This window comes from Prionailurus bengalensis, chromosome C2, assembly GCF_016509475.1.
Source record: "Prionailurus bengalensis isolate Pbe53 chromosome C2, Fcat_Pben_1.1_paternal_pri, whole genome shotgun sequence".
Lineage (NCBI taxonomy): Eukaryota > Metazoa > Chordata > Mammalia > Carnivora > Felidae > Prionailurus > Prionailurus bengalensis.
The window spans coordinates 67,300,982-67,318,160 of NC_057350.1; the positions used below are offsets into that span (position 1 = coordinate 67,300,982).

The 17,179-nt window shown below is 33.5% G+C and overlaps 1 protein-coding gene across 5 annotated transcripts in view; it reads left to right on the plus strand.

Annotated features, from left to right (window-relative positions):
- STXBP5L (syntaxin binding protein 5L) overlaps nucleotides 1–17,179 on the plus strand; it is a 399,447-nt gene that overhangs the window by 209,970 nt on the left and 172,298 nt on the right. For all 5 annotated transcript variants that reach the window (XM_043594274.1, XM_043594278.1, XM_043594276.1 and 2 more), the window contains exons 11-12: nucleotides 3,801–3,955; nucleotides 9,109–9,181. In XM_043594274.1, coding sequence (XP_043450209.1) covers nucleotides 3,801–3,955; nucleotides 9,109–9,181 — 228 coding nt within the window. The remainder of the gene's footprint in view (nucleotides 1–3,800; nucleotides 3,956–9,108; nucleotides 9,182–17,179) is intronic.

The following is a 17,179-nucleotide window of genomic DNA, read 5'->3' on the forward strand; positions in this document are numbered from 1 at the left end:
TACTTAGTACATTGTGTGTTTGTTGTGATTATTACAATATTAAAAAAAAGTCACCTCTAAAAGCAGTGGTTCCACCGTTCAGAACACAAGAAGATTAAAAAGCAGAGGAGCACTGAAGAATGCTTAAAGGTATTATGGCAAAATGGGCCACAGTCTGGAAATGAAAATACATAGCTATATTTCTGCTCCACCCAGTATGCAGTAAAAACTTTGTGAAGTCAAAAATTGGGATGGCTGTGGCAGGAGCAGGAACGTTAAGAAGACTCTATCAAATATGTTGCAGCAATAGGGCCTCTTAAAGGATTGCATAGGTAGCAGATGTAAGGGGTTTGTTTTCTGCTTAATTTATCTTAGATCAGCCATTCACAAACTGGCTTTATTTACATTTCTAGGATGAACAACCATTATGCTTAGGAATCACTGGTCCCAGTCAATAATTTGCTTACTGGTACCCCAACCCTGATGGTCTCTAGGCTTACTAAATGGATCCTCTTCTAAAAAAGGAATAATGATCTTTCTACCTGCTACCACTAGCATTATCAAATTCTCTGCAGTTAATAAAAATTACTTTCTGCTAGTCTTTTGATCCCTTTTTATCATGGCCACCTACTGATGGACTTCATGTGTAAAGTTCTCTAAGCCTCAGTATATCCATCTGTTAAATGAGAATAATAGTTTTTTCATTGGGGTATCATAAAGATTTAATACAATACAGCAAGTAAAGTTCTTCATACAACACCTGGAACATTATACATATTCAACAAATGTTATTTTAATATGTGTTATGTTGCACAAGTTATTGTTTATCTTCATTGAGACAAAATTTTAATGCTTTTTTATATTATATTTATTTTACAAATTGTGCAGTAAAATAGACTTTTTTCTTTTGGAATCAGTACTATGGATTTTAACACATGTATAGATGCCTGAAAATCACCATCATGATAAGAATACAGAACATTTCCATACCCCTAAAATTCTCTCATGCTATTCCTAATAGCCACACTTTTCTTTCCTCCTAACCCATAACAACCAGTAATCTGTTCTCCATGACTATAGTTTTGCCTTTTTGAGATGTCATATAAATGCATTTATGTATTACATAACCTTTTAATCCTAGTTTCTTTCACTCAACATAATGCCTTTGGAATTTATCCAAGTTGTCAAAAATTTTAATTTGTATTAATGTTGTCTTTGTGTATAAAGACACTGTTAATTATATAGCTGTTTATTTTGTAATAATCCATCTGGTCAGTATACCAAGAAACACTTGTATTAAGTAATAAAGGAGGAAGTTTACTGTGATATAGCATTTACCAAATTGTGTCCCTTTGATCACTAACTATTCATGAAAAAATAGGAATCTGTAATCAAATTCATTTGAGAGATCTGAGAAATGCTGCATTATATAGAAGTAAATTGAATTCTTTACTACACAGTTTCTTAGAATCTTTACTATATGGCCCGAATTATAAAATTTCAAAAGGGAGATGTAGTTTGCAAGTGTTTGTCAAATTATTAAATTAAAAACTTTTTCCAGAACATTTATGAAGTTATGTCCACAGTTTTAGAAACATTAGAAGTGAAAAACATGGACTTTGGAGTCTGAATTTAAATCCTTATCCTGCCTCTTCATAGCTGCTTGACTCTGAACAAGTTCACCTGCATTAATCCCAGACTCCTTATCAGCTATAGACAGTATAGATCATTGTTTAGGAGAATAGGTTTTGAAATCTTACAGATCTCCATTTTCTTTTGGGTTTTTTCTTGCTTAGTTGCTTAGTATTAACCTCATTAATGAAATGAGGATTCTACTTATGAGAATTTAATGTGATAATAAAGTATCTAGTGCAATTATTTATGAGTGGTTTCCTGAGCATTGTCCTGAGGAAATAACTTTTTATAGAGAAGTGCATATATATCAGCAATTAACTTTAGATCCAATGTTTTCTGATGCAGAGTCATAATAAGAGCAGAAAAGGTTTTGCTTTCTTCCAATATTAGAAAGGACATATTTTCCAATGTGCTTACCAAAAAAGGGAGAGTAAATTGCTTCTTAACCTTTATTTGGATTAGTACTAGGAGATGAGAGTTTATACTTTTATATGGAAAAAATCGATGTTTATGGCGTTATTAATATTTGGAGCAGTTAAGCTCGATACATATGAAAAGATAATATGTTCTCCAAGTCATGATATTTGTTATACAACAAAGCAACACAAAAAGGTGCAAAAACACATACTCATTTCATTAGAAGTGATTTTTTAAATCTGGAGAGAAATCTTAATAATTAAGCATTTATTTTATAGGAAAAAACTTGCTGCTTAATACTGCCATTGCTAGGTTGGTAATTTAATATGCCAGATTACTGAGGTAAGACTAACTCACATCAACTGATATAAGACTCAAGAAGAATAAATTAGAGGGGTGCCTGGATGGCTCAGTCATTTAAGTGTCCGACTGTGGCTCAGGTCATGATCTCGCTGTTCCGGAGTTCAAGTCCCGCATAGGGCTCTGTGCTAACAGCTTGGAGCCTGGAGCATGTTTCAGATTCTGTGTTTTCCTTTCTCTCTCTGTCCCTCCTTCACTCGTATTCTGTTTCTCTCTCTCGAAAATAAGTAAACATTGAAAAAATTTAAATAAAAAATAAGAGCACTGTTTCCTGTTTAGCTTACAACTTAAATATTTATGTTAAAACATCAAGACAGAATTATAAATAAAAATTAGTATAAACAGTTAATATGTAAGTATTAATGGAAACCTTTTTAAAAGCTCTTTTTGTTGTTGTTATAGAGCCAGCATAAGATTAGCAAATGTTCCATTGGTAATGTTTGATACTATGTATACAGTACAAAATGAAAGAGAAAGGGAAATTTATGGAGTGATTTCTAGAAACTAGTTGATACTTTGGTGAATAAATGGAAGTGAATTATTTAGTGAAGCATATGTTCTCAAAGAATTTGGTAAAATTAGTGTCTAGTTCTTTTTAAAAATTGTTTTGGAGAAGAATATTTTCTATTAGTATTTACTTATTGAAAATACTTCATTAACATATTTTATTTTTATATATAAACTAGAAATATAGATATTACTTTGAGAAAAGTGAAAAATTATGACACTATTTCATAACTTTCTGAAACCTGTAATATTTTATAGTCATCTCAGCCATGCCCTAAAATTTTGATGTTAGTTTCACTAGCTAAATAGAACTGGCTGACCCAAGGTAAAATTGAGAAGATCACATTTTTTTGTTTTGTTTTTTCCATCTTTTTATCATAACTCTTTTCCCACAGAGAATCCATTACATAGAATTTTTGTACCTTCTACCACTGTGGGATTGCTACTTTTGCATTTCATCTTAAATTGAAACTTGCCTCTCTTGTCCCTTAGGAATTTTGGACCCCACATGCCAACTGTTTAATATGATAAGCTAACATACATCAATATTCTAATGGTAGTGATACAGAATTTTGGGAATCAACTAATACATGTGAAGATGTCCTTTTCAGTCAATGAGTACTTCTACCTCCCTTCAGCCATCCTGTCTTTTCCCCAGCCCACCTCATCACCTTTAGACTGATTCATTAGTAATTTTAATGGTAAGAATTCACCTCCAGAAAAAGGGATATGGTAGAATAGTAAGTCATTTAGTTGAGGTATTTTGGGCCAGGAAAGGTGTTTTCTCCCTGTCAAATTACATCCTGTATAATCCCCACCAAACTTGTTCATTAGCTCAGCCTGTGATAATCATATCATTTTAAAGGACTTCTCAATCTCATTAACTTTTTTTTTCTATGTAGTGAACCATTCATAATATTTTCTGGTGGATTGTCCTATGACAAAGCTTGCAGAAGACCAAGTTTAACCATCATGCATGGAAAAGCAATTACAGTGCTTGAAATGGATCATCCTATTGTTGAATTCCTTACTTTATGTGAAACGCCCTATCCAAATGGTAAGTAACAAAAATGAAACTATTAATGTTGAAAATCATTTTTGAAATAAGGTCCTAATAAAATTAAGCTTAAATATTTTTAGTTTCGGCAGCTGACATCTACTGTGGCACAACACTGAGCTACAGGTGCTGGAGCAGGTTCTGCAACTGTACCTACTTGACAAACTGGAAGTAAGACAGATGTAGTACAGCAGTGCTGGAGTTTCAGGTTCTTATATCAGGTAAGTGCTTTAAACTTTGATAAGGATGGTGGAAGCTGAGCTGGGAGGGTCCGATAGGGGTCCAGGGTGAAATCACTTGGGGAAACTGAGGTCTCCTAATAGCCTCTCCTAGACCAGCTCCACCCATCCATTCCAGTGCTAATCAAAGTTAAAGCACTTACCTGATATCAGTGATCTGTAACTCTGGTGGTACTGCATCTGTTTCACATCTGGCTTTGCTTCAGATGCAACTGCAGCACCTCTGATTACTCTAGGATTGCTGATGTGTGGTTAGTGATTTATTTCAATTTTGAGAATAATTAGAAGGGCCTTTGGGAGAAGAGATGCATCTTGAATATAAAGACTTTTTTTAGACATAAAAACAACTTATGTACAAACTGTATAATTAAACCTAATAATGAAATATTTTAATAATAAAATCTAAAAATTGAGGATGAAACATAAAAAGTAAAATATGAATTTATGATTAAAACAACACAGTACATATGCATATGCATATATATAACTACAATTTTTTAAGAGGGAACATACAAAAGAAGGAACTCTAGACTTGGAGACACAGTATTTGGCTTTATGATTTAGCCCTGTCAGTCACTAGCTAGATGAACTTGGGTAAGTCATTTTAATTTATGAGTTAGGCTTATCATTTTTAGAAAGAGAATAATAATATTGACTCCACATGATTATTGGAAGGCCAAAATGAGCATACTTTGTAACTATGAATATCTATAAATTGTTTTATTATAACTGTTAATTTGCTTAAAATTTTTAGTTTCATAAAGATGGGATAGATTGATATGAGATATCAGTGTGGCATTTTATTTCCAGGGTTTCTGGGACAAACAAGTTACTTGTGTTAATTAATCAACAATTATTTATTGGATGCTTCTGTGGCCTCAGTACTGTCAGGACTTATTGAGAATATAGATGAAGTATGAAACTGATCTCTGATGTTAAATCACATAAAATCTGGTTGGATGCGGGAGATAATTGTGACTTAAGTAAAAATGTAACACTTAAGTGCTGAATTATATGGGTTTTAGTAATGTACTAATTTATAGGCTAGTCAGAATCGATGACAAATTTTCATGCAAAGCTGCATGGAAAAAGGATTTAGATAGGCTTTGAAGAAGGACCTGGCACTTGAAGAGGATATTAAGTAAAGGTTTTAGAACTTGTAAGGTTTGCGAGGGTGACATCAACTTAAGAGAAAAAATTGAAAGCCTTTTAGAGGTATTTGGAGATAGAGAGCAACAGAGGAATTTTGAGAAAATATTAACATGAAAGAAAGCAATGTTTTTAGTAAAATTTGCCAGAAAAGAGTGTGTGGGTCTGAAGAAAAACTGAAATCTTAAATTCCAGATTACAGCTGGGTGGCATTTGTCCAAATGTTCATTAAAATGATCAAGATCTAATACACTGCTACCTATAAGAATGGAAACAGGAAACTCACTGAATTTGGGCACCAATTAGTTAGAGAATGACATGATAGAGGAGTCAAAGATAACATATTTTAAGAATAATGGTTTCATATGCAATAACTGTTTTTGGAAAGAGAAATTGCTTAGAGAGCAGAAAAAGAGAGGCAAAAGGTCTTTAATATTTATTTATGAATTATCAGAATATAGATGTTATTTGGAGTTCTGAGAATGAAAGATAAAGGAACAAAGGGAGAAAGAACAAATAGAAGACCAAAAGCTGAATTTAGGAAAATGCATCCTGTTAAAGACCTTAGAGAAAAATGTATGCCAGTAACACAGACTGATAGTGTTTGATCTATGCAAACCACACATTTTACGTGTGTGTTTGTACAAATTTATGCACATTAGAGATGTTAGGATAATCTATAATGATGTTAAGTAAGTTATAAATATATCGTAACTATGTATTATCACTTCCAAGCCACATATATGTGTTTGTTTTTCAGAGTAGTGATAATGAGGATGGAATTTTTGTCAGGGGCTAAGAGAATAACTATTTCTGGTTAAAACAATAGCACATGAAAATGACAGAAGAGACCCTACAGTACACATTAGTATATAATAAAAATTTTACTCATTGCCCTTCAAGAGGCAACTATTTCCACATTTCTTATGTATTCTCCCAAAAAGTTTATGCATATGCGTATGTATACTTATCTATGTCTACATTATCTCTTTTTTGTACAAATGACAACATACTCTATGTACTATTCTGTATCATACTTTTTTTTCACTTAACAATGTATTTTGATTATAACTCCATATGAGCAAATATGGAACTTCAATCTTCTTTACAGCCATAATGATAAATCTTATGCATTTGTTAAAATAAATTTATTAACAGTTTTTAATGTTGATAAATCATTTTGACATTTGTCAATTCAACTTATTTTTCAAAGAACACAAATGCCTCTTATCTCAGGGGGTATTGCCCAGAGTAACTAACCAACTATACTCGGAATTCGTCAGTTTCACATTTACATTTAACTGTATCTGGTCCTCTATAAGTGTCATAAATAATGCATTTCTCTTCAGAGAAGTAGTAATTATGATAGAGCCTTTCACCTTGTTGGGGACTAGGGTTAAAAGACTGCTCAAAAATAAACCAATCTAATGGAGAAAATGATATGATCGTTATCTATTGAGCACATACTATGTGCCAGGCTTTGCATCTTCACATACACCTAATCTCCGTAACAGTCTAAGGAAGTTATTATTATTTTGCCATATCAATGGGTAAAGAAATTGAATTAATTTAATTGAGCTAATAAGTTAATGAATTTGTCTAAGATCAAACTGTTAAAAAATAATAGACACATAATTGAACCTAAACTGACTCCTAAGGAAATCTTTTTATTCAGCAGTTACCACAGTTCACCAAGTACTTCTACAAAGGTGAAACTTTTGCTACCAGTTTTTATTATTTTAAAAGAAACAATAATAACCTGAAACATACCTATCTCAAATGATAAAGCAGATATAACCACTGAAAAAAATTTTTGAATTTTTCTCATTCATGCCAGTGTTTCAGCTATTTTATTTTTGTAGCAATTGCTTCCCAACCAATGGTTGTCCTAAAGAGAAGACAAAGAAGAAAGTAGTAGTATAGAACTCCAGTGTTCCTTCAACTGAAAAACAAAAACAAACAAAAAACCATAAAAACCCTAGGTTCAGAAGAATTAAAATAATGTTGAAAATTTAAAACAGCTCTAAGAGATAAGGGAGAAGCAGAGGAAGCCTCAGTTTGAGAACAGTTTGAATAGCAAACAGTATGAAGACTGCATCCACCCAAACTCCTCGGTTTTGGGGGTTTTGTTTCTAGTTTTTCTCTCATAGCGTGTGACTTATAAATATAAATAGGTTCTATAGCTTCTCAAGACTGTGAAGGCCATCTCTTCTGGTTTTCCAACTAAGACTTGAATTCTCTGAATAAAATTCTTGCCAAGTGATTGTTGAGTTTAGGATTAAATACCTGTTAAAGTAGCTAGTAGAAACTGCTGGTATAATGAAAACTTAGAATCAGAATTTAGAATTAGAATTTAGAATCAGAAGGCCTGGGTTAAAGTTTCAGCTTTTTCAATTAACTAGCTTTGTAAATTTGCGCCAATCTCATAACCTCTTTAGACTTTAATTTTGTTGATGAAATGAAAAATAGTAATATAACACCTGTTCTAGCTACTGAGAATCAAATATGTATGGAAGATGTTTTTGTAAATATTTACTTCTTAAATTGAGAACACTTTAATTGTACCTTTTCTTTATTAGTCTGTATTATAAATGGAAAACAATGCCTTTCCTTACCACAGTAACTAAATTAGTGCTCTCCCACCAACCATAAATCATTTCTTTTTTTGTCTTTTTCAAATTTTTACTTAAATTCCTGTTAGTCAATATATAGTGTAATATTGGTTTCAGGTGTAGAATTTAGTGATTCATCACTTATATATAATACTCAGGGCTCATCATAACAAGTGCCCTTCTTAATACCCATCACTCAGCCCATCCCCCACTCACCTTCCTCAATCAACCCTCAGTTTGTTCTCTGTCATAATGAGTCTCTTATGGTTTGTTTCTTTCTCTCCCTCATTTTGTTTTTTTTCCCCCTTCCCATATGTTCATCTGTTTTTTTTCTTAATTCCACATATAAGTGAAATCATATGGTATTTGTGTTACTCTGCCTGACCTAAAAGTCATTTCTTATGCCATAAGCCTTGATTTTTTCTAATGGCTCACATTACTTTCTGAATCTATTCATTTACTTCTTCATTGTTTGTATACATCCCTAGAATGTAAACTCCATGAGAATAAGGACCTTGTCAATTTTATTCTCCATATATCCTTTATTCTGAGAATAGTTGCTGGAACCTATTGAAAGGAGGGAGGGGTTAAAGTTTAGGAATTTAAAATCACAGATTATCCTCAGACTCTCTGCCTTTTTGAGGTATATACCCTTAGGCACATAGTAGGCAATCTTTAAGTGCCTGTTAAAACATATTGAATAGAAATTAAATTTTTTAGTATAAGGAGTGTTGCTTTCACAGGGAGGTGAAATGTGTCATAGCCCAGGAGGGCAGAACTCTTTTCTTACAACATCTCCTTGTATGCATGAAATCAGATCTAAAATGGAAAGTTATGGAAGAATAAGATAAATGTTTGTGAGACAGAGATGACAGACTCTTTTCCAATAATCTATCACCACCTCATTATTATTGAGAAATATTTAACTCTATGCAACTTCTCACTTTCACATTTCCTGTAATGATCTTAAACATTAAGTCTGAGAAAAACAACAATATTTTTTAATTAAAAATGTTTTGTTACTTTTTACTGTGGCTCATATTTTGGTCTTCTGAAATCATTTAAATAACATTTGTAAGGAGACAAAGGAAATGAAAGTTTGATTATTTTATAAAATATGAAACATGAAAACTTCCACTTTTTATTTTTGTAGAATTTCAAGAACCTTATGCTGTTGTAGTACTTCTGGAGAAAGATCTCATTGTAGTTGATCTGACACAAAGCAAGTAAGTTATTCATTTACAGATTAACACTATTTTTATACTCTATTCATTACAATGAAAATACAGGAAGTTATCATAGATAATTGACATTAGTGTATGTTAGATGGTAAATATTCTTTATGTGGAATATTGTTATGCTAGAATTGTAGAAATGTAATTAGTTCAATAATGAAAACAAAACCAGGAGACTTTAGGAGACGTAGAAAATTGTAACACATTTTTAAGGCAACACCTGATGTTTGGAAAGATGCATTTGGAGACTCAGGACACATAAAATGGATCACATTTTTTCTGTTAACCTAAGCAAAAACAATCGTTATGAAAATTTGTACAACATACCATATGGCCATCTGCTAGCTATGGACTAATGGAAAATGGCACATGATTAAAGTGTTATTGGACTACTGCAACAACAATACAGGAGAGCAGGATCTCAAAAGCAGAGGAGATGGAGGCCTTCTTTTACTTTCTTTTCTTTCTCATGTTGTAGGCAATGGAAACAAATATGAAATATTGCTCTTGGAGTTGCTTTCAACTCCTTTACATAGTAAAAGTAGATGCGATTGATGAATACTGTCTTCTTGTTACACATTTTCATTCTAAATGATGATAGACATGAAACTGATTTTCCCTATCTTTTTTCTTTTTTAATTGAATTATATTTAACAGACAATGTTATATTAGTTTTAGGGGTATGAGATATTGATTCAACAATTCTATACATTGTTCAGTGCTCACAACAAATGTAATCACCATCTGTTGCATTACAACATTATTACAGTATTACTCACTGTGTTCCCTATATTGTACTTTTAATCTTGTGACTTATTTATTTTATAACTGGAAATTTATAGCTTTTAATCCCCTTTATTCCACCCCCCAGCCACTGTTGCCCCTCAGGCAACCACCAGATTGTTCTCTGTATTTATGAATCTAGAATTTTTTCTTTCTTTGTTCACTTATTTTGTTTGTTAGATCCCACATATAAGTGAAATCATATGGTATTTGTCTGTCTGAATTATTTCACTCAGCATCATACCCTCCAGTCCCATTTACGTTGCCACAAGTGGCAATATCTCATTAGTTTTTATGGCTAAGTAATATTTCAGTGTGTGTGTGTGTGTGTGTGTGTGTGTGTGTGTGTGTGTGGCACGTCTTCTTCATCTATCAATGGTCATTTAAGTTACTTCTATATCTTGGTTATTGTAAATAATGCTGTGATAGGGGGTGCATATGTCTTTTAAAATTAGTGTTTTTGTTTTATTTGGGTAAAAACCCAGTAGTGGGACTACTAGATCACATGGTATTTCTATTTTTAATTTTTTGAGAAACCTCCACACTGTTTTCATGGTGGCTGCACCAATTTATATTCTTACCAACAGTGCACTGGGGTCTCTTTTCCACCACATCCTTGCCAATACTTTGTATTTCTTGTCTTTTTTGATTCTAGCCATTCTGACAGGTGTAAGGTGACCTCTCATTGTGGTTTTGATTTGCATTTCCCTGATGATTTGTGATGTTGGGCATCTTATTCTGTGTCTATTGGCCATCTGTATGTCTTCTTTGGAAAAAGGTCTGTTGAAGTCCTCTGTCCATTTTTTAATCAGATTATTTGGTTTTATGGGGTTAACTTGTGTAAGTTATTTAAATATTTTGCATATTAACCTTTTATCAGATATATCATTTGCAAATATCTTCTCCCATTAAGTTGCCTTTTTCACTTTGTTGATGATTTACATTACCATGCAAAAGCTTTTCATTTGGGTGTACTCCCAATGGTTTATTTTTGTTTTTATTTCCCTTGCTAGAGGAGATACATATAGAAAAATGTTTCTATAGCAGATGTCTGTCTATCCTTGATGTCTATCTTTTCTTCTAGGAGTTTTAAGACTCCAGCTTTCACATTTGGGTTTTTAACCTGAGTTTATTTCTGTGTATGGTGTAAGAAAGTGGTCCAATTTTACTCTTTTACATGTAGCTGTCCCGTTTTCATAACACCACTTTTGAAAAGACTGGCTTTTCCCCATTGCATATTTTTGCCTCCTTTGTTGTAGGCTAATTGACCATATAAGGATGAGTTTATTTCTGGGCATTCTATTCTGTTCCACTGGACTATGTGTCTGTTGTTGTTTTGCTTGTTTGTTTTTGCCAGTACCATACTACTTTGATTATTACAGCTTTGTCATATATCTTGTAATCTGGAATTGAGATAATTCCAGATTTGTTCTTTCTCAAGATTGCTTTGGTTATTTGGGGTCTTTTGTGGTTCCATACAGCTTTTAGGATTGTTCTACTTTTGTGAAAAATGCTGTTAGTACGTTGATAGTGATTGCATTAAATATGTAGGTTGCTTTGGGTTGTATGGACATTTTAATGATATTCTTTCAATACATGAGCATGGACTATCTTTTCATAGTTTGTGTTATCTTTAATTTCCTTCATCACATTTTATAGTTTTCAGAGTACAAGTCTTTCATCACCTTGGTTCAGGTTATTGCGAGGTATTTTATTCTTTTTGGTGTAATTGTAAGATTGTCTTAAAATTTTTCTTTCTGCTACTTCATTATTATACAAATGCAACAGATTTTTGTATATTAGTTTTGTATCCTTCAACTTTATTGAATTCATTTATCCATTCTGGTAGGTTTTTGGTGGAGTCTTTAGGGTTTTCTGTATATAGTCTCAAGGCATCTGCAAATAGTGACAGCTTTACTTCTCCCTTACCAGTTTGGATGCCTTTTATTTCTTTTTGTGATGCTGGAGCTAGGATTTCTAGTACTATGTTGAATAAAAGTGGCAAGAGTGGACATCCTTGTCTTGTTCCTGATCTTTTAGGAAAAGCTCTCAGATTTTCACCACTGAGTATGATGTTATCTGTGGGTTTTTAATATACAAACTTTATTATATTGAGGTATGTTTCCTCTAAACTCACTTTATTGAGACTTTTTATCAGGAACAGATGTTATATTTTGTCAAATGCATGTATTAAGATGATCATATGGTTTTTATCCTTTTTCCTGTTAATGTGATGTATCTCATTGATTTATTTGCGAATATTGATCTATCCTTCCTTGCCTCCCGAGAATAAATTTGGGGTGGTGGATGATCATGGTGAATGATCCTTTGGTGTGTTGCTTAATGCAGTTTGTTAATATTTTGTTGAGGATTTTTGCATCTGTGTTGTTCATCAAAGATATTTGCCCATACATTTTTTTTTTGTAATGTCTTTGTCTACTTTTGGTATCAGAGTAATGCTTGCTTGTAGAATGAATTTGGAATTTTCATTCCTCTTCTGTTTTTTAGAATCATTTAAAAAAAGGTTTAACTCCTCTTCAAATGTTTGGTAGAATTTGCTTGTGAAGCCATTTTGTCTTGGACTTTTGTGTGTTGGAAGTTTTTGCTTACTACTTCAATTCTTTTACTAGTAACAATTCATTTCAAATTTTCTATCTTCCTAAATCAGCTTTGGTGGAATATGTTTCGAGGAATTTAGCCATTTTTTTCTAGGTTGTCCAATTTGTTGGCATATTTTTCATAATCTCTTATAGTTCTTGTATTTCTGTGGTATTGGTTGTTATTTTTCCTTCATCTCTGCTTTTGTTTGAGTCTTCCTTCTTTATTCCTTGATGCATCTGGCTAAAGGTTTATCAGTTTTGTTTATCCTTTTATTTTTTAATGTGTATTTTTGAGAGAGAGAGACAAACAGACAGACAATGCGAGTGGGGGAGGGGCAGAGAGAGGTATACACAGAATCTGTAGCAGACTCCAGGCTCTGAGTTGTCAGCACAAAGTCTGATGCAGGGCTCTAACTCACAGTGAGATCATGATCTGAACCAAAGTCAGATGCTTAATTGACTGAGCCACCCAGGTGCCCCAGTTTTGTTTATCGTTTTAAAGAAAGGATAAACCAGCTCCTGGTTTCAATCTTTCTATTGCTCTAATTTTTATCATTTCCCAGGTTGTTTGAGGTTTCTCTTGTTTCTTGAGGCTTATATTGAGGCATGTATTGCTACAAACTTCTCTCTTAGAACTGTTAGAGCTGTTTTTGCTGTGTCTCAAAGATTTTGGACTATTGTGTGTATGTGTGTGTGTTTTTCATTTGTCTCCATATATTTTTTTATTTCCTCTTTGATTTCTTGGTTGACTCATTGGTTGGTTAGTAGCATGTTGTTTAGACTTAATGTATTTGTGTTCTTTCCAGATTTTCTTGTAATTGATTTTAATTTTCATAACACTGTGGTCAGAAAAAATGGTTGATATGATTTTAATCTTTTTAAATTTACTGAAATTTGTTTTGTGGCCTAACATGTGATCTATCTTGGAGAATATTCCATGTACAGTTAAAAAGAACTTGTATTCTGCTGTTTGGGATGGAATAATATGTATATATCTGTTAGGTCCATCCAATCTATTGTGTCATTCAAAGTCATTATTTCCTTTAGATTTCCTTTCTGTGATACAATTGATATAAATGGGATGTTCAAGTCCTCTACTATTATTTGATTATCAATTTTTCCCTTTATGTTTGTTAATATGTGCTTTATGTATTTGGGTCCTCCAATTTGGGTACATAGATATTTAAAATTGTTAAATCATCTTCTTGGATGTTCCCTTTATCATTATGTAGTGCCTTTCTTTGCCTCTCATTGCAGTCTTTGTTTTAAATTAAAGTCTTTTTATCTAAATATTGCTGCCTCCATTTTTTGGTTGTTGTTGTTGGTTTTGGAGTGGTTTTTTTGCTTCCATTTGCATGGTATATGTTTTTCCAATCCTTCACTCTCAGTCTGTATGTGTCTTTAGCTCGGAAGTGAGTTTCTTATAAGGAGCTTATAGAAGGGCCTTGTTTTTTTAATCCATATAGTCATCCTATGTCTTTTTATTGGCGCATTTAGACCATTTAAAGTAATTATTGGCAGGGTGACTGGGTGGCTCAGTTGCTTAAATGTCTGACTTGATTTCGGCTCAGGTCATGATCTCACAGTTCATGGGATAGAGGCCTGCATTGGGCTCTGTGCTGACAGTGTGGAGCCTGCTTGGGGTTCTCCTCTCCCTCTCTTTCAGTCCTTTCCCCTCTTTCTCTCAAAATAAATAAATAAACATTAAAATAAATAATTATTGGTAGGTGTGTACTATTGCCATTTCATTAATTGTTTTCTAGTTGTTTTTGTAGTTCTTCTCTGTCCCTTTCTTCTCTTGCTCTCTTGTCTTGTTTGATAGCTTTTTTTTTACTGTTATACTTGGTTTACTTTCTATTTATTTTTTTGCATATCTAATATAGGTTTTTGATTTGTGGTTACCATGAGGTTCATATGTAACATTTTATGGGTATAGCAGTCTATATTAACTTGATAGTCACTTGAGTTCAAACACATTCTAAAAGCATTACATTTTTACTATCTCCATGTCTTATGTATATAATGTCCTATTTTACATATTTCATATATATATTGAATGGTTTTGTAGATATAATTTTCTGTTTTTATGTTTTAAAGCTCCATACTGGTTTTATAAGTGATTAATCCACCACCTTCATTATGTGTTTCTTTTACCTGTGAACTTTTTTTCTTTCATAATTTTCTTCTAGTTATGGCCTTTTCTTTCCACTCAAAGAATTCCCTTTAACATTTCTTGTAAGGCTGGTTTAGAGGTGATGACCTCCGTTAACTTTTGTTTGGGAAAATTTTTATCTCTCCTTCTATTCTGAATGGTAATCTATTCTATTCTTTGCTGGATAGAGTATTCTTGGTTGTAGGTTTTTTCCTTTCAGCACTTTGAATATACATGCCACCCCCCTCCTGGCCTTTAATGTTTCTGCTGAAAAATCAGCTGATAGCCTTGTGTTATTTCTCTTTATGTAACTTTCTCTTGCTGCTATTAAAATTCTATCATTGTTTTTTGCCGTTTTAATTATTGTATGCCTTGGTATGGACCTCCTTGGGTTAATCTCGTTAGGGGCTCTCTAAGATTCCTATATCTGGATGTCTGTTTCCTTCCCTAGATTAGGGAAGTTTTCAGCTATTATTTCTTCAGATAAGTTTTTTCTTTAATATGAAATTTATTGTCAAATTGGTTTCCATACAACACCCAGTGCTCATCCCAATAGGTGCCCTCCTCAATACCCATCACCCACCCTCCCTGCCCTCCCACCTCCATCAACCCTCAGATTGTTGTCAGTTTTTAAGAGTCTCTTATGCTTTGGCTCCCTCCCTCTCTAACTTTTGTTTTCCTTCCCCTCCCCCATGGTCTTCTGTTAAATTTCTTAGGATCCACATATGAGTGAAAACATATGGTATCTGTCTTTCTCTGTATGGCTTATTTCACTTAGCATAACACTCTCCAGTTCCATCTACTTTGCTACAAAAGACCATATTTCATTCTTTCTCATTGCCACATAGTACTCCATTGTGTATATAAACCACAATTTCTTTATCCATTCATCAGTTGGTGAACATTTAGGCTCTTTCCATAATTTGGTATTGTTGAAAGTGCTGCTATAAACATTGGGGTACAAGTGCCTTTATGCATCAGCACTCCTGTATCCCTTGGGTAAATTCCTAGCAGTCCTAATCCTAGGTCATAGGGAAGATCTATTTTTAATTTTTTGAGGAACCTCCACACTGTTTTCCAGAGCGGCTGCACCAGTTTGCATTCCCACCAACAGTGCAAGAGGGTTCCCGTTTCTCCACATCCTCTCCAGCATTTATAGTCCCTGATTTGTTCATTTTAGCCACTCTGACTGGCGTGAGGTGGTATCTGAGTGTGGTTTTGATTTGTGTTTCCCTGATGAGCGACGTTGAGCATCTTTTCATGTGCCTGTTGGCCATCTGGATGTCTTCTTTAGAGAAGTGTCAGTTCATGTTTTCTGCCCATTTCTTCACCAGATTATTTGTTTTTCGGGTGTGCAGTTTGGTGAGCTCTTTATAGATTTTGGATACTAGCCCTTTGTCTGATATGTCATTTTCAAATATCTTTTCCCATTCCGTTGGTTGACTTTTAGTTTTGTTGATTGTTTCCTTTGCAGTGCAGAAGCTTTTTATCTTCACGAGGTCCCAATATTTCATTTTTGCTTTTAATTACTTTGCCTTTGGGGATGTATCAAGTAAGAAATTGCTGCGGCCGAGGAAAGAGAGGTTTTTTCCTGCTTTCTCCTGTAGGGTTTTGATGGTTTCCTGTCTCACATTCAGGTCCTTTATCCATTTTGAGTTTGTTTTTGTGAATGGTATAAGAAAGTGGTCTAGTTTCATTCTTCTGCATGTTGCTGTCCAGTTCTCTCAGCACCATTTGTTAAAGAGACCATCTTTTTCCATTGGATATTCTTTCCTGCTTTGTCAAAGATTAGTTGACCATACTTTTGTAGGTCCAATTCTGTAGTCTCTATTCTATTTCATTGGTCTATGTGTCTGTTTTTGTGCCAATACCATGCTGTCTTGATGATTACAGCTTTGTAGTAGAGGCTGAAGTCTGGGATTGTGATGCCTCCCCCTTTGGCCTTCTTCTTCCATATTACTTTCGCTATTCAGAGTCTTTTGTGGTTCCATACAAATCTTAGGATTGCTCGTTCTAGTTTCGAGAAGAATGCTGGTGCAATTTTTATAGGGATTGCATTGAATGTGTAGATAGCTTTGGGTAGTATTGACATTTTGACAATATTTATTCTTCCAATCCATGAGCATGGAATGTTTTCCATTTCTTTATATCTTCTTCAATTTCCTTCATAAGGTTTCTATAGTTTTCAGCATACAGATCTTTTACATCTTTGGTTAGGTTTATTCCTAGGTATTTTATGCTTCTTGGTACAATTGTGAATAGGATCAGTTTCTTTATTTGTCTTTCTGTTGTGTCATTGTTAGTGTATAAGGATGCAACTGATTTCTGTACATTGATTTTGTATCCTGCAACTTTGCTGAATTCATGTGTCAGTTCTAGTAGACTTTTGGTGGAGTCTATCGGGTTTTCCATGTATAGTATGTCATCTGCAAAAAGTGAAAGCTTGATTTCATC